The sequence below is a fragment of the Podarcis pityusensis genome (assembly GCF_964106645.2).
Source record: "Podarcis pityusensis genome assembly, chromosome: 14".
NCBI lineage: Eukaryota > Metazoa > Chordata > Lepidosauria > Squamata > Lacertidae > Podarcis > Podarcis pityusensis.
The window spans coordinates 7,545,444-7,571,825 of record NC_138039.1 but is presented as its reverse complement, the minus strand read 5'-3'; the positions used below and the strand labels follow the sequence as shown (position 1 = coordinate 7,571,825).

General features: G+C 48.5%; 1 protein-coding gene across 1 annotated transcript in view; it reads left to right on the top strand.

Moving 5' to 3' along the window:
* CACNA1H (calcium voltage-gated channel subunit alpha1 H) overlaps positions 1–26,382 on the top strand; it is a 174,583-nt gene that overhangs the window by 44,176 nt on the left and 104,025 nt on the right. Inside the window, exons 6-8 of the mRNA XM_080980107.1 lie at positions 6,918–7,010; positions 9,253–10,033; positions 11,738–12,156. Of these exons, the coding sequence (XP_080836233.1) occupies positions 6,918–7,010; positions 9,253–10,033; positions 11,738–12,156 (1,293 nt within the window). The remainder of the gene's footprint in view (positions 1–6,917; positions 7,011–9,252; positions 10,034–11,737; positions 12,157–26,382) is intronic.

Below are 26,382 nucleotides of genomic sequence, written 5' to 3'. Positions count from 1 at the left end.
TTCTGAGGTTGGTCAGGAGGCTGCCCCCCAGAGCTGTGGTTCCACAATCAATCCCTCTTCACAGGGAACTCCAGGAGTTGTAGCTCTGGGAGAGGAAGGAGGGATCTCCTAGCAACTTTCAACACCCTTAACAAACCACAGCTCCCAGAATTCTCTGGGGCAAGCCATGACTGTTTAAAATGGAAGCCTAGCGTTCTCAATGAATGGTGTGAATGTGGCCTCCTTGTAGAACTTAGCAGGCAGGAGGAGGAGGACAAAACTAGAATTAGTTGATCTTCCTGTGATTAACTCTAGCTTGGCCTATCATTTCTCTGGCGCCACCTACTGTTGCCCTCCTGCCTTCCACCCTACCAATTGTAATGGGTACTCTGTACCGCTGGCTCTGTCTTTTGCCCTCTGCCCTCTTCTCCCTGCTTCCCCTTCTGTTCCTATTGGCTGCTTTAGTTTTCTCCCAGCTCTCCCATCTTCCACAGCCATCTCACAGCTCCTCCTACCTCCATACTCCAGCGGACAGCCGCCCCTTTCTCTGAACTTCCAAAGTGCCCAATCCTTTCTCCTTCCCCACCCCTGGGGGGCAGAGTCTCATTTGCTCACCCCAGCGCCAGTTTGTAATGGAGTTTGGCAGCTTCCCCCTCCAGGACCGGCTTGCCAATCATCTTAATTGAATCTGTTTGGCGTCTCTCTCCCCCTCCAGCAGCCAATTTCCGGTTTGCTGCATAACCTCGCCCGAAATTGCTTTCTCAAAGCAAAATTAAAGTCGGTGCCGCTAGTCAGTTTTATCTCTGTGGATTGAAGCAACTGCGTGTTGCATTAATACGGGTGCTGAATGGCAGAGGAATTCTGCAGGGAAGTTTGGAAGCTGTTTAATTGCTCAGCCGCTAGCAAAGGGTGGACTTGCAGTGCCTTGACACTGAAACCATGTGAAATCATAGAACCTTTTATTTCTAAGACAAGCTCCTCCCAGGAGAGATGGACGGATGAAGCTCATGGTTCTGGTTTCTCAACTTCCTGATATCAAGTTCAGTTCTCAACATCTCCACCTCAGTTTGCAGTTGGTGTTTTAATAAGAAGCCCTCGTGAAAATGAATCAGGATTTTAATGCTGAGTTTTCCTAAGATACACATTTTGGCCTAATGTACACATGTTTGCAGAGCAATTTCCCCATATACGATGCATGATGGAACATTATTTTCACAACATGAAGAAAATACGTAACCACAACATCACAAAAGTAGCCATAAGCAATAAATGAAACATTTAAAAATACACAACTAGACTGAACAATTTCCACACAAATCATAACAAGATCTAAAATAAAGATTCAAAAAAAGACCTCAACAACCCCTCTTAGCAACACAAAAAACAAAATAAACCCTGAACGACACCCCAGCTGGAGCCCGTTCATCAGCCTCAGTTTTTGTAGCTGGAGTCAGTCAGGGTCCTGCCCTCCCAAGCCAGGTGGAAAAAGTTCTGCAAGGCAGGGAGCAGGTCTTCCAGGACTCACAGTTATGATGCTCCATCTTTCAGTTTCCTTCCCTGATTTAAAAACCAAGAGGTCACTTTTTATTATTATTGTAATCAAAACAAAATTGCAAAGCGTATTTTATAAGAGTAGAGATGTTACTCTGCAGAAACTGGGACCATTTCAAAACCCTTTGCCCATTTTCACATTTAGGTTTTCCCCAATAATAATTTACTTGCAGCACAGTAATGGAGGGGTGATGGACAATCTTTTCTGGTGGGAAGCAGCAGATCTTAATCTATGCCCTCCTAGTGACCCAAAATTGACAGGTGGGTGGGGCCACCCACCCTTCAATCAAATGGTGTCGGGTGTTGCTGCGCTTTGAAGCCCTGATTGTTGGAACGTCAAAGTGCAGCATAGAGCTGCTTGAAAGCTCTTTTCCTAACAGCGCTACCCTGATCCTTAAACCTTTGAATCAGAGTAGGGCAGGGCTGTTTCCAAAAGGGCTTTCAAACAGCCCCTCACTGCTCCTTGGATACCTATTTTCAGAGTTTCAAAGAGCAGCATTGGGAGGAGGAACTGGAAATGTCTCCCCACTCCTTGAGCAAACTGCACTCCCACTGCCCATCAACTGATTGGCTGGTGGGTCTGCGCCTTATTCCAGCCAACAAACTATTGTGAGCTTACTTTAATCTTCCAATTGTTCCTTTGAGATCCCACACCTGACATCAATCATGGCAACAGATGTACAGCAAGTGCTGCAAGCAAATGGGATTTTTGGAAACTTGCAATGTACAGATAACGATCCACATTCGATTCTGTGATGGGTCAGAACTGGTCTGGACTGATCCAGACCCCAAATGGGTTCCCAAATCAGAATGTGTGTGTACAACCCTACAATTTAGGGCAGAAGGCCTTCTCGGTGGTGGCACCCACCCTGTGGTTTAGACCACAGTGTCACCCACGTCCCTTTTTGGGCTTCCTAGAGGTACCCGGTTGGCCACTGTGAGAACAGAATGCTGGTCGAGATCCACATTCACACTGCACATTTAAAGCACTATGGTTGCACTTTAAACAGTTGTGGCTTCCCCCAGAGAGTCCCCCAGTTTGTTAAAGGTGCTGAGAGTTGTTAGAAGGCCTTCCTATTCCTCTTAAAGGTAAAGGTAAAGGTACCCCTGACCATTAGGTCCAGTCGTGACCGACTCTGGGGCTGTGCGCTCATCTCATTCTATAGGCTGAGGGAGCCGGCGTTTGTCCGCAGACAGCTTCCAGGTCATGTGGCCAGCATGACTAAGCTACTTCTGGTGAACCAGAGCAGCGCACGGAAACGCCGTTTACCTTCCCGCCGGAGCGGTACCTATCTATCTACTTGCACTTTGACGTGCTTTCGAACTGCTAGGTTGGCAGAAGCTGGGACCGAGCAACGGGAGCTCACCCCGTCGCGGGGATTCGAACCATCGACCTTCCAATCGGCAAGTCCTAGGCTCTGTGGTTTAACCCACAGTGCCACCTGCGTCCCTTCCTATTCCTCTTACAAAGCTACTATTCCCAGAGTCATTTAACTATCAATCACTCTTTTCGGAGATTGGTTTTAGAATGGATACTCCATAAGGTAGGGGTCTCTGGTTGCATCCACACCACACATTTAAAGCACTATGATGCCACTTTAAACAGCCATGGTTTCCCTCAAAGGATTCTGGGAGCTGTAGTTTGTTATGGGTGCAGAGAGGTGTCAGGAGTACTCCTGCACCCCCCTCTTCATAGCTGCCCCAGTGACTGGTGAATGCCTAGCTGGGGCAGCAGGTCTTTCTGACGCTGTCTGCCTGTCCCAGGTCGTGGTCCCTGCCTTCCTTGCACAGCTCCACGTCCCGGGCCCAAGTTTCCCTGATTTAAGGGAAGCACCACCTGCTGCTATTCCTTTAATCAGTCCAAGTGCTTTTGCCATGCAGGAAACAGAAGCCACGTGCAGCCCACCCTGGTTGGGGACAGCTCACATTAACAAGCGTCTCTCTCTCTTTTCCTTACAAGTTCTAACACAACTCGCTTCTCGCGGTGTTAATTAAGTCCTCGGCTTGCCTTTTCCACGACTAAAAGGAGATTGAAAACACAAGTACACTGTTAGTTCACCGTTTAATTAAAGCCTCTTTCCCCTTGTTCAAATATTTAACCGTAGCGGCGGCAAGGACAATTATGCATTTTTAACGGGTACCTCCAGAGCACATTTCCCGAGCAGCGTAGAAGGAAGAAAGTCACTTGCAAGCCTCTCTGTGCCTTTCCTTTGAGGCTGTGCATCGCCTAGAGGCTTTGTGAGAACCAAATTACCCACTGAGGTGCGGGAGATCACTGACCTGTGTTTCAGGGGGGTGGGGATGGTAGACTTTGGGCTCCCAAATTTCAGTGACGCTCTGTGCAACTCTAAAATTCAACAGCCCTGCCTCTCGTGGTTCATTCTACAACATTGCTGTGGGGGCCCCTGCAGTGCAGCGTGGGTGGCGCTGTGGTCTCAACCACTGAGCCTCTTGGGCTTGCTGATCAGAAGGTTGGCGGTTTGAATCCCCTCGACAGGGTGAGCTCCCATTGTTCTATCCCAGCTCCTGCCAACCTAGCAGTTCGAAAGCACGCCAGTGCAAGTAGATAAATAGGTACTGCTGTGGCAGGAAGGTAAATGGCTTTTCCATGCACTCTGGTTTCTGTCACGGTGTCCCATTGCACCAGAAGCAGTTTAGTCCTGCTGGCCACATGACCCGGAAAGCTGTCTGTGGACAAACGCTTGCTCCCTTGGCCTGAAAGCAATGAATTAAATGAATTAAACCAATTGAGATTAGGAGTTATTAAGCATTCCACGTTGCAGCATGTTGAGAAGGAGGCTTAGTGCTATTTTCCTGGATATAAATGCAGGTGATAAACTCAAACTGTGTTTTAAGAAACTCATCAGATTTTTAAAACGCCGTGCGGAAGTGTTTATGTACTGCCCTCCCATAAAATATCAGGGCAGTGTACTGCAACATAGAGACATTAAAAACCCATTTAAAAAGAGGACAGAACAATCCTTAAGATGACTGGCCTCTCAGGAAGATTTGATGTGTAAGAGAGCATGTCCTTGAACTCTAATAACTCTTGCTTGTCTGGATGAAGGATGGAGAAGGGTGTATGTTTGTGGATATATATATAACTAGTCTACTGGAGTAAGGAAAAATTGCAATTGTTGCTCCACCCACTTTTGTCTCTGGCTCCACCCACTCCTGGCATGTGGCCCTCGGAAGCTTGCCCCGAAGGGGATGTGGCCCTTGGGATGAAAATGGTTCTCCAACCCCTGGATTTTAGGATGTTGCTGTTGCTGGGTTTAAACCTTCCCTTTGGGATTTGCAATGTGAATTGAACAGAAAGGTCAATAGAGGCTGTGCGGGTGGCGCTGTGGGTTAAACCACAGAGCCTAGGGCTTGCCGATCAGAAGTTCGGCGGTTCGAATCCCTGCAACGGGGTGAGCTCCCGTTGCTCGGTCCCAGCTCCTGCCAACCTAGCAGTTTGAAAGCATGGCAAAGTGCAAGTAGATAAATAGGTACCGCTCTGGCAGGAAGGTAAACGGCATTTCCGTGCGCTGCTCTGGTTCACCAGAAGCGGCTTAGTCATGCTGGCCACATGACCCGGAAGCTGTACGCCGGCTCCCTCAGCCAATAAAGCGAGATGAGCGCTGCAACCCCAGAGTCAGCCACGAATGGACCTAATGGTCAGGGTTCCCTTCACCTTTTTAACCCACTGCTAAGAGTTTTGGAATATGCTGTCATGGACTGGTTGAATGCAGAGGAATGGAAAGAGGAGCCAGCTGGGGGACCCCCAAGGGAAGAAGTGCTCAGAGCCAGGGGAGTGGTGGTGGGACGATGATGAATGGTAAGAGAGAGAAGGCAGGAAGACGGGAGGAGGAAGTGTCAGAAGCTGAAGAAGTAACAGGGCTTAGTGAGCGGGGAGAGTCTGTGGCAGAGAGAAGTTCAGAATCAGAGGCAGAAGCTGAAGCAGGAGAGGAGAAAGGATTAGAAGCAGAGATGAGTCAGGTTGGTGAAGAGTCATAGGTGTCTCCCCCTCCTGCTGCAACAAGCTCCCCTCCTCGCTTGTCTCCCAGAACCAGAAGAGGCATGAAAAGGGCGGAGGAGAGGGTGGTTGCATGCAGGCACAGTCTCAGATTGCTTGGGGAAACTGATTTTCATGGAGGAAGACCACTGGGAATGAGCTGCTCTGCTCATTAGGCATGACACTCAACCAAGTCTTTGGCGGTTGTGTTTTTGCTAATAAAGAGTTAACTCCATTTTTGAACTGCGTGGTTACTGACCGGCAGACTCCTGTGACATATGCCTTGCTCTTCTGTAGCTTCCAGCTTCTCATGTGTCTGTTTCTGCTGTCAATACCAAGCAAGCTCAACTCATGAAGAAACCACAGGACAGGCCGTTGGTTACATATGGGATCCTCATTATTGCAATGATAATCCAACGGAAAAAGCCTTGGCTGCAGGCTTCTGCAGATCTTGGCAGACTCTCCATGGCATCTTCAGCTGTAGACGATCGCCGAAGTTTGACATTAATCCATGTGTACCTATTTGCAAAGTCAACGCCAACTCTGGATAATCTGTTAGGGCACTTGCTATCTTGGTAGAGAGATGAGCAGGGCACCCAATTAAATTGCAGAGCATGAGGATTTGCAGAAAAGTTTGTCCTTTGCTAGGCTGGATCTCTTTCGCAAAAGGAGGGTGGAAATTAAGGTAAATGTAAGCTGAGGTATTTGAAAGCTCTGCCGATACTGACTTTTGGAAATCTGGCTTCATCATATTGCAACGAGACTTTTCAAGCCACAGGTTCGGCTGCTGAGATGTTACAGAATATTAATGAACTCTATCTCGGAAGAATACCTTGGATAACCAGAACTTATTCTCCCCCCACCCCACCCCCATTTTTCTGTTCTCTTTTGATTACTTATCCCCACCTAAACCAGGGAGGTGTCTTACAAATGTCGATCAGAATAATGCGAGGAAATTAGATCCTGCCATGTGTTGCAATAAATCTATGGATTTTAAAAAGTTTTTTTAAAAAAATCTCAAAATTTTATTTTACAGGTTTAGTATTGTTTTTTATTCTGAATTACATATGGAGAGCACCAAAATCTTTTAAGTGCTGAGGACCTCCAAAGATCTTAACCCAGTCCTCTTTATTTTTTCTTCCATCATGGACCCCGTGGGAGGCTGCTGTGTGAATGAGGGAGTGTGTGATAATGTGAAGGGGAGATGAATAACAAAAAAAAGTTCTCTCTCTCTCTCTCTCTCTCTCTCTCTCTCTGTGTGTGTGTGTGTGTGTGTAAAAACCCAGTTGTGAATGTGTATGGGGCTCTACTTGCAGATTCAATTCCCAATTGCAATTTATGTATTTTTCTTGACTTTTCTTCCTCTCATCTCTTCCCCCCCCCCCTACAGGTTATAACCCTGGAAGGATGGGTTGACATCATGTATTATGTCATGGATGCGCACTCTTTTTACAATTTTATATATTTTATACTACTTATAATAGTAAGTATGGGGATGGGCTCGGGCGCATGGGCAGAGGGCGCTGTCATATCTTGTGAGCATTGGGCTGTACCCAGAGTAGACCCTTTGAAAGTAATAGCTGCACAGTCGTACCTTGGATCCTGAACGCCTTGCAAGTCGAACGTTTTGGCTCCCGAATGCCGCAAACCCAGAAGTGAGTGTTCCAATTTGCGAACGGTCTTTGGAACCCGAACGTCCGGCGGGGCTTCTGCAGCTTCCGATTGGCTGCAGGAACTTCCTGAAGCCAATCAGAAGTCGTGTTTGATTTCCGAACGTTTCGGAAGTCGAACGGACTTCTGGAATGGATTCCGTTCGACTTCAGAGGTATGACTGTATTTCAATGCATTGCTTTCAATGAGTTTGCTATGAGTAAGGCTTAGTTGGACACAACTCGTAGATCTGGGTGCTACAGCATATATTCCATCCATGTATCATTTCTGCTAGGTGTTAGGGACAGGCAGGACAATGACAAGTGTGCACCGGGGGAAGAGGGGCTAGCGTCTGGCTTGGGAGAAAGGGGGGCAGTGATTTTGGGGGACCTATACCAGCCCGGGGGCAAGAATTGGAGGCAGGGGAAGCTTCAGAGCACAGGATGGGTCAGAAGAAGAGGAGGAAGAGGCAGATTGGACAATTGAAGGGCTAGGCACTTACCCACTTTCTCCTACACCACTGTCTTCCAGAACCAGGAGGGGACTGAAAAGGGCAGAGCAGAGGCAGCTTCCATGCAGGCACAGTCTCTGGCTGCAGTGTGCAGCCCATCAGGGGGGTACATAAACTGGTGGAGGGGACTGTTAGCCCACGGTTGCTGCAACTGTTCCATAGAGTGCATACCTAGGAATAGCTGCCTAGATGCTAGACTGCTGTGCATAAATAACCAGAACTGCTGAAGTGACTGTAAGTGTCCTCTTTGCCAGTAGATAGTTAACTCTCTGCCATGTGCAGTCCTTGGGCTGGGAAGCATCCTTGACACAAGGGGACCTACCTATCCCCTCTGTCAGGTAGAATTGAACCACTAGCCTTCGAGGCGCTAGCTCTCCGCTTGAGCCATAGGCCCAAGGGTGACTAACCTGATGTCTTTCGAATGATGTTGGAGTCCAGCTCCCACCAGTACCCGGCTGACATGGTCAGTGGGCATCAGTGAAGGGGTCTGAGACCCTCCAGATGTTGCTGGATTAAGAGTGTTTCCCCCAGATTATCTCGGTGACCAACTTGGAATGGGATGGGCAGGGCATTCCTTAAGTATGGACCTAAGTAATTCAGGACATGAGTGGTGTTGTGGTCTAAACCACTGAGCCTCTTGGGCTTGCCGATCAGAAGGTCAGCAGTTTGAATCCCCATGGTGGAGTGAGCTCCTGTTGCTCTGTCCCAGCTCCTGCCAACCTAGAAGTTCAAAAGCATGCCAGTGCAAGTAGATCAGGCATGTCCAAAGTCTGTTTCAACCTCAAAAAAAGCTCAACAACTTCAATCCAAAAAAGGTCAACAACATTGGATGGCCCTTACAACCCTTCACTTCATCAAATCTGGCCCTCTTTGAAAAAAGTTTGGACACCCCTGGAGTAGATAAATAGGTACCGCTGTGGTGGGAAGGTAAACGGCGTTTCCATGCACTTTGGTTTCCATCACGGTGTTCTATTGTGCCAGAAGTGGTTTAGCCATGCTGGCCACATGACCTGGAAAGCTGTCTGTGGACAAATGCTGGCTCCCTTGGCCTGAAAGCGAGATGAGCGCCGCAACCCCAGAGTCCCCTTTGACTAGACTTAACCGTCCAGGGGTCCTTTACCTTTCTTTAACTTAATTCAGGACTTTGGACCCTAGTACAGCTTGGCCTGGATGATGATAATAATAATAATAATAATAATAATAATAATAATAATAATTTATTATTTTTACCCCGCCCATCTGGCTGGATTTCCCCAGCCATTCTGGGTGGCTTCCAACAGAATATTAAAAATAATACAGCATCAGACATTAAAAATGTCCCTAAACAGGGCCTCCTTCCATTGTCTTTTAAAAGTAAAATAGTTGTTTATTGCCTTGACATCTGGTGGGAGGGCGTTCCACAGGGCAGGCACCACTACCGAGAAGGCCCTCTGCCTGGTTCCCCGTAACCTCACTTCTTGCAGCGAGGGAACCACCAGAAGGGCCTCAGTGCTGGACCTCAGTGTCTGGATGATGGGGGTGGAGAATGATATTGCAACTGCTCTGTTTCTCTGTCCCCTTCCAGGTTGGTTCTTTCTTCATGATTAACTTGTGCCTGGTTGTGATAGCAACACAGTTTTCCGAAACAAAACAGCGGGAGAATCAGCTGATGCAAGAGCAGCGAGCCCGCTACCTCTCAAACGACAGCACAATCGCCAGCTTCTCCGAGCCGGGGAGCTGCTACGAGGAACTCCTCAAATACATCTGCCACATTTTCAGGAAAGTCAAGAGGAGGACGTTGCGCCTCTACAACAACTGGCAGAGCAAGCGGCGGAAAAAGGTCAACCCCAACGGCGGAGACGACGGCCAAGGCCGCCGGAGCAAGAAGCGCATCACCTCCATTCACCACCTGATCCACCACCATCACCATCACCACTATCACATCAGCAATGGGAGCCCTCACGGGCCACGCTCCAACCCCGAGATCTGCGACCTTGAGCTCAAGGTCATGAAGCCCGGAAGTCAACTCATGCTTCCGCCGCCATCCCCCAACCTCCGGAACTCTGCGGCTCCAGATTCGGAGTCCGTCCATAGCATCTACCATGCAGACTGCCATGTGGAAGGGCCCCCGATGAAATGCAAGTCTTCCAGCATCACGGCGGGGGTCAAGCTCTCCAATCACGGCAACATGAACTACCCAACCATCTTGCCTTCTCCCGTTGGCAGGGCTGGCGTCACCCCGGCGTCGGTGGGGCAGAAAAACGGTGGGAGCAGTGGCGGCACCACTCCCGTGGCTGTGGTCAATAGCCCGGTGCATATGAACGTGGATTCTTTTGGAAAGCTCCATCATTTGGTCGGAGAACATGGTAAGGGGGGAAGAGTTTGGTACCTCGGATTAGGTTCAGTAGGCAAAGAGAGAAGGCCAGTCGTGGAATCAAAGGGCGCTGAGAATACAAGAATGTAGGAGAAACCCCATTGGATGATGATGATAAATTATTATTTGTTATTTATACCCTGCCCATCTGGCTGGGTTTCCCCAGCCACTCTGGGAGGCTCCCTACAGAATATTAAAAACACACAACAAACATTAAAAACTTCCCTAAACAGGGTTGCCTTCAGATGTCTTCTATAAGATAGTTGTTTATCTCCTTGACATCTGACGGGAGAGTGTTCCACAGGGCGGGCGCCACCACCAAGAAAGCCTTCTGCCTGGTTTCCTGTACGCTCATGTCTTGTAGTGAGGGAACCCCCAGAAGGCCCTAGGAGCTGGACCTCAGTGGCTGGGCTGAACGATGGGGATGGAGAGGCTCCTTCTGCTTCTGACAATGGTTAGCTGGATGGCCCAATAGGAGCCCACAACCAAGGCACAAAAGCTGTTGGTGTCTGATAGACCTTTCCACCACCATTAATGTTGAGCAAATTCCTCAAATTAACCATGTACTGTGTTGAAGTGCATTTCATGGAGCATATGGTCTGCCCGTGGCGATTTGCCACAACAGCTACGTTCTATCGTCAGAGCTTCCTGAGAACAATATCAGTCAATTATCAAGGCAAATCAGATAGCCCTTTATGCTCTTAATTTAGCTTCAATGGAAGCATCCAGTTATACCAGTGATCGCCAAACTTGGCCCTCCAGCTGTTTGGGGACTACAATGCCCATCATCCCTGACCACTGGTCCTGTTAGCTAGGGATGGTGGGAGTTGTAGTCCTAAAACAGCTGGAGGACCAGGTTTGGCCATCACTGAGTTAAACCCTTTTACCAATACATACAGGCAGTCCCATGTCAGTGTGAATTAAACCAATTTTACGTAACAAGGCCAAATGGGGACACGTTCTTCCCATGGGCAAGAGGTTTAAGAGCACCCAGCTGCTCATGTAGGTTGTTGATGAAATTGCACCCCTTAGCTAGGGTTGCCATACATTCAGAATTTCCTGGACATAGCTGGAATATGGCAGTCGGACGCAATGTCTGGGCAGAAACCACTTGAATGTTTGGGGAAATACAGACACATGGCAACCCATGTGTTGAAAGTTTGCCGAAATTCCTTAAAAATAGCTCGAAAACTTTGCAAAAAAACTCAACAACTTTTATGTCCAGATTTTCACCTTTTGAAATATGTCAACCCTACCCTAAGCAAATCCTCAAGCCGCGCTTAAGAACCAGGTAAGGTAAAGGTAAAGGGACCCCTGACAATTAGGTCCAGTCGTGGCCGACTCTGGGGTTGCGGCACTCATCTCGCTTTATTGGCCGAGGGAGCCGGCGTACAGCTTCCGGGTCATGTGGCCAGCATGACTAAGCCGCTTCTGGCGAACCAGAGCAGCGCACGGAAATACCATTTACCTTCCCGCCAGAGCAGTACCTGTTTATCTACTTGACAGATAGATTGGTAGGAGCAGGGATCAAACAACGGGAGCTCACCCCATCACGGGGGTTTGAACCACCAACCTTCTGATCGGCAAGCCCTAGGCTCAGTGGTTTAACCCACAGAGCCACCCGCATCCCTATTAAGAACCAGGTAGGAAGGCCCAAACTGTCCCCATTCATCTCATCCACCTCCTTCCATTGCAGGTCTTTGTCGGACATCCAGCAGGTTGTCTGGCTTCAATGTGCAGTGCCCCCTGCCCAGCCCACAGGCCAACATGCTGAACTGTGAGCTGCAGAACTGCCCCTACTGCGCCAGCATCCTGCAGGACCCCGAGTTCGAGTTCAGCGAGTCGGACAGCTACGAGTCGGGCGACGACAACACCGGCGTCTACGAGTTCACGCAGGATGTGAAGCACGGGGACCAGAGGGACCAGATCCAGCAGCAGAGGAATAAGAAGAGGAAGAAGAAGAAAGAGCCAAAGGAGAGGAATAGGATAGCCAGGTTCTGGAAGGCATTTGGCAACAAGCTGAAGAGGATAGTGGAGAGCAAGTATTTCAACCGGGGGATTATGATCGCCATCCTCATCAATACACTGAGCATGGGGATAGAGTACCACGAGCAGGTAGGTGGCACTCGTCTCCCATTAAGCTGGCTTTTGTAGGAATGGGGGAGGAATCGGATTTGACTTGCATTCAGAGGTGAATCCACTTGGTTCGCACTCTGCAAAACAATGTGAGGACCAGAACGCAGCCAGCCTTGGAAATTCACATGTCTCCGAATTTTGCAGCCCAGTTTTTTTAGCTAAGCTCTGTGTTAAAAAAAAAGGGCTGGGCTGGATTTAGGTTTGATGAGGCCCTAAGCTACTGAAGGTAATGGGGCCCTTTATCAACAGCTGTCCTTTGTCAACAACAAATTGTTGTTTTTTGTGTTGAATATATGCTACGTAGTAATTGATGGACCTAATAGGTATCTAAAGCCATTTGCACATGTTGCCATGCAACCAGTCCATGCAGAATGTAGGCACCCTATATATATAGAAATGAGCAAACCAGTGATGTTTTAAGGAGCAGGCTAGCAGGCGGGGCCCATGACTTACATCATAGGAGCCTACACTGTCGGAAATCAAGCCTTTATCAGGCACCCAACTTGATCTCCTGTTGACCTCCCTGTCTGCATTCTCCAGGAGGATACAGGCTAGGTCGCGATAGGCGATCCTTCTCAGCGTGAGAAGAACACACACCCTCTTTCCTGCCCCCCCCCCCGGCAGGGGAACGAGATAGACAGAAACGTATTTACATGCCTTTATTTCTGTCTTTACAGCGTTACAAAAATCATGACTGCTCTCTTCTAGCTCCAGCAGTCGAAAAAGAACAAACACTTCCTGTACTTCCTGTACAGCTCATATTACACTCTGAGCTAATTCCGGTGCTTCACACTGTGAATAGACTGTCTCTCTGTTTCCCACGGAACAGTCCCAACATTCCCATTATGTTTTGCTTTCAAGCTACCAGCAGCTCGTGGCTGCATTGCTTCAATATCGTAACATACACAACACAAAACACTGTTGCTGTGTGTAGGTTCTATTTTATTTGTTTTTCATCTTATATTTTGGAAATGTACATTCAGGTTTTTTCCTTGAAATTTTTTGGGGGCCTCCAAGAGAGTGGGGCCCTAAGCTATAGCTTGTTTACCTTATATGTAAATCCAGCACTGCACCAGGGTAAAGTGTGCATAGAAATGCATATATCAGTGAAAATGCCATGAAAAAAGCTCATTTTATAGGGGAAATTGCTTTAACAACAACAACAACAACAACAACAACAACAACCAATTTTATTTATACCCTGCCCTCCCCAGCCAAGACCGGGCTCAAGGCAGCTAACACCAAATATAAAAACAATTGATTGAAATACAGCTTAAAAAACAAGATTAAAATACAACACTAAAACATTAAAATCCAACCTCATTTCAGTGGAAACTCAATCAAAAACTTTTTGGGGGATGAAAACATCAAGTCTTCACCAAGGCTAAGTATCCAGACTGGTCCTACATGGGCCAGAAAAAAGCCAGGGAAGTCCCCAAACGGGAGTTTTCAAAAATGTACATGTTAGGAGAGAGAATTGTAGCTGAGAATTGTAGCTCTGTGCGGGGAAATGGAGTAGCCTAAGAGCTCTTAGCACCCTTAACAAACTACAGCTCCCAGGATTCTTTGGCGAGGGGAAGTCACGACTCTTTGAAGTGGCGCGATACTGTTTCATATGCATAGTGCAGATGGGACTTCAAATTGCCCCATCATCTTTAATCTACCTTTCCGTGCTTCCACCTACAGAAGCCTTGATTCTGCCTGACTTACTCAGTTTCCTTGACATTTGCCTCCTTTGTCAGGCTGCTGTTTAAATGTCAAGCACTCGTTTCCTGGTTCTTCTCTAAAGACTTTTGTATAGGGCAAACTTTCTTCCTAGCGGACATCAGAATGTGGGAATACACCAGCAGTGGTCCAAGAAGCAGCATCTAACTTGAGTGTGATCTGCAAGGCAACTTCTAGGATTTAAATGGTTTCTTAATTTTCAAGGAGGAGACTCTAAGCATAAATATTTTCAAAACAATTGGTTTCCCACCCCCACAGAAGACCAATGCATCAGATTTTCCCATAAATCTATATGTGTAATGGGTGATTTACGATTATTTGAAAAATTGAATATTTTCTAAAAGGATGCCGTATTTCAACAAAATTGTCCGTATCAGATGCATCCTTCAGTGCATGTACTTTCTTAGCTAGTTTGTCAGATTGTCCACACACTCTGTTTCCATTATGTGATGTGTAGCTCATCATGCCCTTTCCAGTTTCTGCTATAAGTAATCATGCGGGTAGTGTTGTGGGTTAAAACACAGAGCCTAGGTCTTGCCGATCAGAAGGTCAGCGGTTCAAATCCCTGCTACGGGGTGAGCTCCCGTTGCTCAGGCCCAGCTCCTGCCCACCTAGGAAAGCACGTCAAAGTGCAAGTAGATAAATAGGTACCACTCCAGCGGGAAGGTAAACGGTGTTTCTGTGCGCTACTCTGGCTCGCCAGAAGCGGCTTAGTCATGCTGGCCACATGACCCGGAAGCTGTCTGTGGACAAGCGCCGGCTCCCTTGACCTATAGAGCAAGATGAGCGCACAACCCCAGAGTCGTCCACGACTGGACCTAATGGCCAGGGGTACCTTTACCTTTACCTTTAATCATGCCGCTACCAGAAGAAAGGTGATAAGTTCCTTGTTGCCGTAATTTGAGTATTTTTAAAAATTGTTAATAAACCTAGGCATGCATTGCATTGCATTGCGCTGTATGTCCCAGTTCGTAATTTTCTTTATTTCTGTAAATACCCTTTCCCCAAAATGGTTGCACTAATTCCCATGTCCGCCACATATGGAAAGTCATACCAATTACCTTGCACACTCTCCAGCACGCTGCAGAAGATGCTATGTCTGCCGAGCTGAGTCTTACACAGGTTAGATGCCATCTATGTATTAACTTATAGGGACACGGGTGGTGCTGTGGGTTAAACCACAGAGCCTAGGACTTGCCGATCAGAAGATTGGCGGTTCGAATCCCTGCGACGGGGTGAGCGCCCGTTGCTCGGTCCCTGCTCCTGCCAACCTAGCAGTTTGAAAGCACATCAAAGTGCAAGTAGATAAATAGGTACCACTCCGGCGGGAAGGTAAATGGCGTTTCCGTGTGCTGCTCTGGTTCGCCAGAAGCGGCTTAGTCATGCTGGCCACATGACCCGGAAGCTGTCTGCGGACAAATGCCGGCTCCCTCCGCCTATAGAGCGAGATGAGTGTGCAACCCCAGAGTCGGTCACGACTGGACCTAATGGTCAGGGGTCCCTTTACCTTTTATGTATTAACTTAAATGCAGGTTCATGTTGATTTTTTGAGGGGGGGTGGGGTGTCAATAGAGTGCTGCAATCTGCTGCTTCAATTCCTGTACCTAGGTCCTTTTCCCAATTTTATTAGCCAAGCGTTGTCCAATGGCTAAGTCAGTGAGTGTTTTGTATAAAATCAACAATATTTTGGAGGGAGTGTTCAGTTTTTCAAATGGTGTGGATGGTCTAATTGCACGAGATTTAACTGTTGAATTGAGATAAGATGTATCCCCTGATAGATTAAAAGCCGATTCACATTTCACCCCTCAGTTCTTTCCATGGCTTGGCCTGCTAGAAGAGAGATATCACTTTCATAAAAGCGCATGAATCTGCGCGAGCCTTTTTTCTTTCCATTTCATATCCATCGATTTTCTATCAGCTGTGTAAAAGGGGAAGTGAAGTGCAAAAGGAACCAGTGGTGATACTGGCAGTGTTAATTTTGATATCCGGGATTGACAGATCTTTAATTCTGCTTTTGCAAATGGGTTTGTTATCATTTCTAAGATAGTTTTGTTAAACGGGAGGCCTGTGTCGCACGCATTCATCAAATTCCAATTGTATCCAAATCTTCTCTTTTACGCTATCATACGAATGACATTTAGTCTATGGGCTGCATCATGGTATCTTTGCAACTGTGGTAGACCCATACCTCCTCCGTGGAAATGTTGATACAGAATACAGTTAATTGCAACCAAGGTCTCTCAGCAAGGAGCGTCTCCACCCCCATCGTTCAGCTCAGACACTGAGGTCCAACTCTGAGGGCCTTCTGGCAGTTCCCTCACTGCGAGAAGTAAAGTTAAAGCAAACCAGGCAGAGGGCCTTCTCGGTAGTGGTGCCTGCCCTGTGGAACGCCCTCCCATCAGATGGCAAGGAAATAAACAACTATCTGACTTTTAGAAGACACCTGAAGGCAGCCCTGTTTAGGGAAGCTTTTAATGTTTGATGTTTTGTTGTGTTTTTAATATCCTGTTGGAAGCCGCCCAGAGTGGTTGGGGAGGCCTAGCCAGATGGGTGAGGTAAAAGTGTTGTTGTTGTTGTCTTTCTCCAAAACAGAGAATGGCATTCAGAAAGGCTATTTGAAAGCAATACTAAATCTGTGCAGAGAAATGTAGGAGGCCCCAGGAGACAAGACTGGAGAGGGAAGAAAGGGCTGATTTGATCTGGTAGCTATAGTTCATCATAGGTCCAAGCTATCACGGCTGTCAAGGAAGGCTATCAATGGTTACAAGCCATAATGGCTGTTATCTCCTTCCGAAGGTGGAGGAAGCAATGCTTCTGAATACCACTTGCTCAGAATCCCATGTGGGGAGAGTGTTCTTGCGCTCAGCTCCTGCTTGCAGGATTCCCATAGGCTTCGGTTTGGCCACAGTGAGAACAGGATGCTACACAAGGCAGATGTTGGCCTGATCCATCACTCAGACTCTTCTTATGCTGGGGGGGGGGGATATGGCTTGGTTTGACATGGAAGAGTTTCTCTTCTTATATAAAAAGGAAATGTAGCTGTGTGGGCATGTAAGAGAAATTCAGAAATCCATATTAGGGCAATGCCTTTATTAAGGCAAAGGTAAAGAGACCCCTGACCATTAGGTCCAGTCGCAGACGACTCTGGGGTTGCAGCGCTCATCTCGCTTTATTGGCCGAGGGAGCCGGCGTACAGCTTCCGGGTCATGTGGCCAGCATGACTAAGCCACTTCTGGCGAACCAGAGCAGCGCACGGAAACGCCGTTTACCTTCCTGCCACAGCAGTACCTATTTATCTACTTGCACTTTGACGTGCTTTCGAACTGCTAGGTTGGCAGGAGCTGGGACCAAGCTCACCCCGTCGCGGGGATTCAAACCGCCGACCTTCTGATCGGCGAGTCCTAGGCTCTGTGGTTTAACCCACAGCGCCCCCCGCGTGGGATGCCTTTATTAGGACCAACCGAAACGTTACGTAAGCAATGTGTGCAAGCTTTAAAGTCCTCCAGATCTCTTTAAAAAACCCAGCCCTGCTGGATAGCTCAGTTGGTTAGAGCGTGGTGCTGATAATACCAAGGTTGCAGGTTTAATCCCCATATTCCTGCATTTCAGGGTGTTGGACCAGATGGTCCTCAAGGTCCCTTCAATTATGATTCTATGAAACCAGGTCAAAGGGTAGTGAACTTCTTTCAGGCTCGAGTCCCACATTCACTCCACACGTTGGCAGTGGGTGTAGCTCAGCCTAGGTGTGGCCATCAGACACTCCTGCATTCTTACTGTTGCAGAAACTTCACAGAGGCCAATTTAGGGCAGTGCAACCAATTCCACCGCCCTGGGAGATGCTGGGCGACGCAGCTATGAAGTGGTAAACAGAACAGAAGGCCAGAGATAGGTGGGGCACCGGATTTTGCACAGGGCACCACTGAAATTCAAAAGACCAAAGTCCACCCTTGCGATTCAGATGATCTGCACAAATATGAGGAGGGAGGGTTTGTTCCCTCTCCAGTCGTCCGTCTGATGACTGCAGAAGAAGCCATTTGCATCCCCATCAAAGTGCTGGTCTCAGCCCACCATAGCACTGCATCTATGAAGTGAAGGACATGAGGCAGGAGTTGGTAATGCAGGTGAGCTGTGCATAAGCAAGCTGCCAGCTAGCTCTGCGAAGGCTCTTTTTATTAGCACAATATGCAAAACCAGTCAGATACATTTTGGACTGTGCCCTTTACACATCTTCCAATCACGAGATCGGGGGGCGATACAAAGATATTTTGGCACCTGTTTCCACCACGTCACTTTGCCCCTGAATAATGTTTAATTGAAAGAGACAAAGGTCACAGACAGGGCATGGCAGACTAGTAAGAGAGCAAAGGTTAGATAGGGGGCGTGATGTTCAGACAGCTGTGGCTCGTCTGCGGGTGGAAGTGTGCTCCACACCCGGCGGTCGTTCCTTCACATCTAAATATATATTAATTCGTGGCAAAGATCAAGAGATCGCTCTGAGGGAAACTAGTAAATGGTTTGGAGTGCTCCAGTTTCTCTTTTCAGATTGACTTAAGTTCCATTGTGTGTAACAGAATGTAGCACAGCAGTCTATTGAAGGTAAAGAGCCTCGTGCTTTCAGTGTTTCTAAATGCTTAGCTTTGGGACATAGACAGCAACACCTCCCCGGTGTTCTTCCCACTCACCTTCTCCAGAGTGACCCTAGGAGCCCATCCTCAGTGGCTGACTCTCCTCTTTTCACCCCGATAGTCTCCAATCAGCACAAAGGGCAAGAAGATGTCTTCTCAGTGCCAGAAATCTCCCCTTCCATGCTGACTGGGCAACTCTAGGGCAAGGGAGGCAGAGATCCTGCTGGAACCCTACTACAGAAGGAGCAATGGGTCTTCAAGCCCCTTGCAATCCCAGATCACTAAGCCTCTGCTAGAAGGGCCCATAATCACTTCCAAATTTTAACTGCATCAAGCAAGCACTCACTTTCTTTCCTGATTAGTTCCACCCACCCACCCCCGTGTGTGTGCTTGATGAGGTGATGACTTAAATGAAGTGTCAGAATAATAATAATAATAATAATAACAACAACAACAACAATAATAATAATTATTATTATTTATTTATACCCCGCCCTCCCCAGCCAAGACCGGGTTCAGGGCAGCTATCACCGAATATAAATACAGTAAAAACAAAATAAAACAAAACCAAAAAACACCAAAGAAAGTTGATTAAAATATAAGTTAGAGTACAGTTTAGAATGCAGCTTATTTATACCCCGGCCCATCTGGCTGGGTTTCCCCAGCCATTCTGGGTGGCTCCCAACAGATTAAAAACAGAATTAAACATCAAACATTAAAAACTTCCCTAAACAGGACTGCCTTCAGATGTCTTCTAAAAGTCAGATAGTTGTTTATTTCCTTGACATCTGACGGGAGGGTGTTCCACAGGGCAGGCGCCACTACCAAGAAGGCCCTCTGCCTGGTTCCCTGTAACATCAGATCTCGCAGTGAGGGAACCACCAGAAGGCCCTCGGAGCTGGACCTCAGTGTCCAGGCTGAACGATGGGGGTGGGGACACTCCTTCATATATACTGAGCTGAGGCCATTTAGGGCTTTAAAGGTCAGCACCAACACTTGATTACTTAGATGAGGTGTCAGATTTGGCCAGGTGGTGGAGGAATGCAGTGGGTCTCAAGAACTCCAGATACAATCAAATCCTTTTACGAAATCAACCCTATGCCCGCTGGCTTCTCTGCCCTCAAAGTCCCTTCACTGGTTTGTGAGCCTGAAAAGGCAGCAAGCTCCCCATGGATAAGTCTTTTGCGCCCACCCATAAAAGTGTCATTTGCTCTTGCCGGGTGTCAGAAGATCTATCTCCTTCCTTTTAAGTGCTTAGAGGAAATAAAAATGCATGCTGTTCACGCCAATACAGAGATCAGCGTGGTGTCTAGAAACATTTCTGGAAGGCGAGGACAGCGTGTCTCCATTGTCCTCTTGGACTGGAGATGAGTCACCGCAAGAGCCGTTGGTCGGGTCACTCAATGTACAAGAAAGATGCTCTTTTTCATTTCACCCCGACTTTCCTTAGGGTGAGGCAGTTAATTCTAAATACAGTGGTACCTCAGGTTACATACACTTCAGGTTACAGACTCTGCTAACCCAGAAATAGTACCTCAGGTTAAGAACTTTGCTTCAGGATGAGAACAGAAATCGTTCTCCGGCGGCGCGGCAGCAGTAGGAGGCCCCATTAGCTGAAGTGGTGCTTCAGGTTAAGAACAGTTTCTGGTTAAGAATGGACCTCCGGAACGAATTAAGTACTTAACCCGAGGTACCACTGTACTCATCAAAATGCATGCCCTCTGTTCTTCCTCGCTCTGTGTGTGTTCCTGCTTTTTGATGCTGCTGTTGTGGCATTTATTGTTCTTAGGAGCAAATCATTTGCACATTATAAAACCTGCTGGTGGCAGATTAGGCTATCCACAATGGCCTACCTCCACTCTCATAGCCAGCGAATGCCAGTTGCTGCATATCACTAGTAGGGAGAGAGGCTGTTGCACTCAGATCTTGCTTGTGGATTTCCCAAAATGGGCATCTACAAGATAGTGAAAACAGGAGGCTGAGCAGTATGGGCAGTAGGTCCAGTCGTGGCCAACTCTGGGGTTGCGGCGCTCATCTCACTTTATTGGCCAAGGGATCTGGCGTACAGCTTCTGGGTCATGTGGCCAGCATGACTAAGCCGCTTCTGGCAAACCAGAGCAGCACACGGAAATGCTGTTTACCTTCCTGCCAGAGTGGTACCTATTGATCTACTTGCACTTTGATGTGCTTTCAAACTGCTAGGTTGGCAGGAGCAGGGACCAAGTAACGGGAACTCACCCGGTCGCGGGGATTCGAACCGCCAACCTTCTGATCGGCAAGTCCTAGGCTCTGTGGTTTTACCCACAGCACCACCCGCGTCCCCTCAGTGAAGAGTAAAGAGGAAGAGGGAGTGGTTTCTAAAGAAAAGCAAGTAGGAACTTCTCAATTCTTGGCAGGTTTGTGGGGATGTCTTGGCTCGCTCTCCCATGATGCAAGGCATGTTGCAGCACAAATGGGGCAGACACGGGCTGTAGCTCAGTGGCAGAGCATCTGCTTTGCATGCAGAAGGTCCCAGGTTCAATCCCCAACATCTCCTATTGCATCTGCTTAGTAATCTCCAGGTCAGATTATTTGTTATACGTGTCAGGTTTCGGAGAATCCGATCTCTCCCACGGTGGCAGCCAAGGAGCAGATAGACAATAAAAGTTCTTACCAATTGATTTATTCACTATTCACAGAGAGAGCTGAAGGAATGCAGACTCGCCTAGATAATGGCATTGCTCCAAGTAAAGTCCCACACCCTCCATCTATCCCAGGGGTCAGCAAACTTTTTCAGCAGGGGGCCGGTCCACTGTCCCTCAGACCTTGTGGGGGGCCAGACTATATTTTGGAAGGGGGGGGGAATGAACGAATTCCTATGCCCCACAAATAACCCAGAGATGCATTTTAAATAAAAGGGCACATTCCACTCATGTAAAAACATGCTGATTCCAGAACCGTCCATGGGCTGGATTTAGAAAGCATTTCTGCCAGATCCGGCCCCCGGGCCTTAGTTTGCCTACCCATGATCTATCCTATTCTACATCACCCCTGTGTTGGCTAATCTGAGCTTTCTGCCTCTGAGCCTTCTGTTCGACCGTGCTCAATGCTTGCCTGGTCCTGGGAGGGGGGTCAGGAATGCTCTCCAAAGAAACTAAGCCTGTCAGTAGGATGCCAGGAAGCAGAAAAACTAGAAGAGTTCTTACCAGGCGGTTTATTCAATATTCACAGAGAGAGACGAAGGAGTGCGGTCTCTCATAGTTATCGGCAATGCTCCAAGTCGTCCCACCCCCTCAGTCCCTCCTATTCTACATCACCCCTGCGCCGGCTGTGCTTTCTGCCTTTGAGTTCTCTGTTCTATTACACTCAAGGCACACCTTGTTCTGGAAGGGGAGGTCAGGAAAGCTTTCAAGAGACACTGAGTCTGTCAGCTGTCTCTTCCCTGGTACTTCTTCTTCCTGCTGTTCCTCCTCCAATGTTTCCCAGCTTCTCCCCTCTGCAGCCTCTGAACTCTGCCCTTCTGCAAACCACTGTTCTGAATCTATACTGTCCTTCTGTTCTCGGGAAGGTTCAGGAGAAGGGGGGTGGTCCCCACTATTCCTCCTCAGTCCAGCCAGAGGTGTAGAAAGGGGGGTGCAGTGGGGGCAGACCGCCCTGGGTGTCAACGCTGAGGGGGGTGACATTTGGCACGCCACACGCCTGCAACTCCTAAGCCTACCCTGAGCTGTCAGGCAAAGAGGGGGAGCTGCGCCGCTTTGCCGGCGGCCTTCCCCTCCTTCCCCCTTCGTTTTGACAGCTCGGGGGAGGCTTCGGAGTCGTGGGTGGGCGGCGCGCCTTTGCCCCACACTCCTGGGCTGCTGTAGGAGACAGGCAGGCAGTGAGAGGACAGGAAGGAGGCAGGCAAGCAAACAAACAAGCAGAGTGGGGAAGGAAGGAGAGAAGCAAAAGCTCCCTCAACTCAGGACCCAAACCCTGGAACGCATAGGAGGAGAGGTGGGGTGTAAGAACAAAGTTGGGGGGGAGTTTTAAGTGCTTATGCTCACAATGTTAAGTAAACAACCAGAAAATAACACTTACAACTGTAAGTATCTTATTTTTCCTTCTTTTAATAATTTCAATGTGGGGGGTGACCAAAAAAAATTCACACCAGGTACCACCTGACCTTGCTGTGCCTCTGAATCCAGCCCCTGACGTATGTGAGGCTACCTCTAAAGACTTCAGCTGGTGCAGAATTCAGCGGTCAGCCTGCTGACTGGGGCAAGACAGTTTGAGCATATAATGCCAATCCTGGCCTGGTAGCACTGGCTCCCAGTTGGTTTCTGGGCACAATTCAAAGTGATGGTTTTGACCTATAAAGCTTACACTTCCCAGGGTGGTTAAATAGTCAGTCCCTTTTCCCAGGGAAATCTGGGCACTGTAGCTTTGCAAGGGGGATCTAGAAATATCCTAACAATTCTGAGCACCCTTAACTACACATCTCCTACATGTCCTTCTTCCCAGGAAACTTGCCTGGGTGGAAGCTAGAGTCGGATGTGTGAGAGAATTGACATATTTTGCTCCACCCACTTTTGCTTCTGACCCCGCCTACCATGGCCATGTGACTCCTGAAGGTTGTCGAGAAGGGAATGTGAGCTTTGGCTTGAAAAGGCTTCCCAACTTCAACTTAATGAATAGAACAGTGTCGTGATGCTAAGCAGCCAATCGGTTTTGACTACGTGATGATGTCACAGAAGGGAAGCCAACCCAGTTGTGGGCAGGGGAGTCAGCATGAGAGGACAATGGGAAAACAAGACCCAATAGCTGTAGACATTTTCGCTGGGAAATTGCCGAAAGAGAGATGGGGTGTTGTTTTCAATGCCACTGAGCATGTTTCTGAGAAACCATGACTGGCTGTGGCTAAGCCTCATGTTCTCCGATCAAGTGTGTTGGGCCAAGAAATGCATTTTCAGCCTTGGGGCTTGCGAGATGCTAGATCGCTAAAAGTTTTTCTTCCACCGTCCAAACCCCAAGAGCAATTGAACGTTCCTGTTCTTCGCTTCAGCCAGCTTACCGCCATGCAGCTTTGCTGCGTCAGAAAGCTGGGGTTTGCAAGCAGAGCTCTGCGGATCATCCCTGTACGTGTGGGGCTGCTCAAACCCTGGCTTAGCTTGCAAACAGCCAGGCTAACAAACAACAATTGGCAGAGCCAGCCTTCCTCCCTAAGTGCCTCATGAGCAGGCAGCTTGAGATCAGAAAGTGGTCCTGAGGGGCTTTGCCTGGGGCTGCTGTGTAATGCTGAGAGCAAAAAGAAACAAAGCTCAGCGCCTTAGCCTATTGCCAGGATGGCTCTTGGCTGCTGTTATCAAAGCCCGGGACCCAAGGCTCTTTCAGATCTCAAAACAAAATGTAGCAAAATGGGAGGGGAACAGCAAGGAGGATCTGAGATCAGGGAAGAGCAGCCTCCTAGTAGCAGAGAGACTGCTTTGCATGCAGAAGGAGCCAGATTCATTCCCCAATAGCATCTTCAGGTTGAGTCAGGAAAGACCCCAGAGAACCACTGGCAGTCAGTGTAGACCGAGGGGTAGCCAATGTGGTGGCTGCTAGATGTTTTAGACTACAACTCCCACCATCCTTGACCATTCACTGTGCCGGCTGAGGCCGATGGGACGTCAGGAGCAAGCCAGCAGTAAATCACACTAGACAGGTTGGAGTTAACTCTTTGTTAGCAAAAGCACAATCTTCAAAGGAGTGTCAAACCTAATGAGCAGAGGAACTCCTCTCCGGTAGGTCTTGCCCCCTTAAAGCAGTTGCTGAGAGTGAGAATCCCCACCTCCTCACAGCCGTCTAAACCCCCTCCTCACCAGAGCTTTTTCCAAGCAATCAGAGACTGCGCCTGCATGCAGCCAATCTCTCTGCCCTTTTCATGCCTCTTCTGGTTCTGGGAGACAAGCAGGGAGGGGAGCTTGTTGCAGCGGGAGACACCCAGGACTCTTCGCAAGCCAGACTCATCTCTGCCTCTTGGTCTTTCTCCTCTCCTGCTTCAGCTTCAGCTTCTGCCTCTGATTCTGAACTTCTCTCTGCCACAGACTCTCCCTGCTCACTAAACCCTGTTGCCTCTTCAGCTTCCAACACCTCCTCCTCCCACTCTTCTCCCTCTGACTACTCACCATCGTCCCACCACCATTCCCCGGGCTCTGAGCCTTCTTTCCTTGTTGGTTCTCCAGCTGGTTCCTCCCATCATTCCTCTGCATCCAACAAGTGTGTGACATGGGAGTTCCAGTGCAAAGCACCTGGAAGGTACCACAATGACTTGGGTAGACAACCCGGCTCAGAATAAGGCAGGTCCCTATGCTCCTATGATGTGCTGGTGCATACTTTCCGACATCTGATGGCCGGTGGCAAGGGGTGATGGGACTGTTAGGATATAGTTCCATTCCACCTTAAAAGAGTCAGGCATGGCTGTTGTGTATCACATTCCTGTTTACGTCCAGCACAGTCTGCTGGGAACTTCCGTTGTATGTAGCTTTTGTGTTACTGCTGTTTTTCCAGAGACGAAGGGATGCAGACATGTTTTCCTTTGTTCCTGAACTATGCTGAATAAATGCTGTATATAATGCTTACATCTGCCTCTGTCCGCCTCATCTGTTGTGTGGAGATTTACACACTCTGCTGACAGAGCGTGCATATCTGAGGCGTATCTGAGGCTCGTGTCGCTAACTGACTGATGCTGTTCCACGGGAGACCGGGGATAATCCAGAGCCAGCTGGGGGCCTGCCTGATGCCCCTGTCTCCCCGGCAGTAGCCCAACACAGAGTTGGAGTCCAGAAACATCTGGAGGGCCACAGGGTGCAGAAGACTGCTGTAGAGGGAGCCACAAATGGGGATTACTGTTCTCACTCACCCAATTGCGTTTGGTCCAGGGAGTTTTTGTCAATGGGTTCCGTTTCTGCACTAGGGGCACACAGCCTATACCAGGCCATGCCAATCCCTGGCACCAGCCCAACCTGTCCTTCTGGTCCCTCCTTCTTTCTCCCAGCGATAAAAACAGCACGTGCAAATCTCCCCAAGGAAGACGACAAGTAGGATGTTCTGAACGCTGTTTATTTTCCTCCCAGTCTTTCCCGATTTTGGCTTCTGTGCTTGTTTCGTACTAGCTGGGGGATTCCTGTAGCGGTTATTTCTTCTTTTAAAAAATCCAGATGTAATATTTATGCTTGCATCTGTCTCTCCTCGGAAAACATGAAGTAAAAGGAAAGAGAACAAGATGCCACTTTCGGGAAATGATGTAGAACACCGTGGGGAAGAGCGAATTTGTTTCTGTTTTTCAGCCTTGCCGCACGAAAACTCAAACAGCGTTCGGTATTCTGGGCAGCGTCAACTCACTTTTCCCTCTTTTCCCTTTCACATCAAGCGTTCTTTGATCATCCCGGGTAGCCAAAAGACATCCTAATTGCATGCCGTCATGCCAGAAACACCACCCCCCCCCCGACATCCTACACCACGTAGGGACCAAACTGCTTACACAGCAGTAAACAGCCGGAGGGGAAACATGCTAATGTCCCGATTATCCCACCTGGGTTTCCAACAGCCACCAGCTCAAGTTCTCCCTAATTGGGATAAAAGCTGGGTTTTTGCCTGGAGCTCTTCAGGTGGAAAATTTGCTCCCAATCCCAAAACAGTCAAACCTCATGTTACATCTGCTTCATGTTACGTTCTTTCAGGTTATGTCCCAGAAGTACCTGAAAGGGTTACTTCCGGGTTTCGCCACTCACGCATGCACAGACGCGCAAAATGACATCACGCGCATGTGCAGAAGCAGCGAATCACAACCCGTGTGTGCGCAGACGCGCCGCTGCGGGTTGCGCTATTTTCATGTTGCGAACGGGCCTCCGGAACG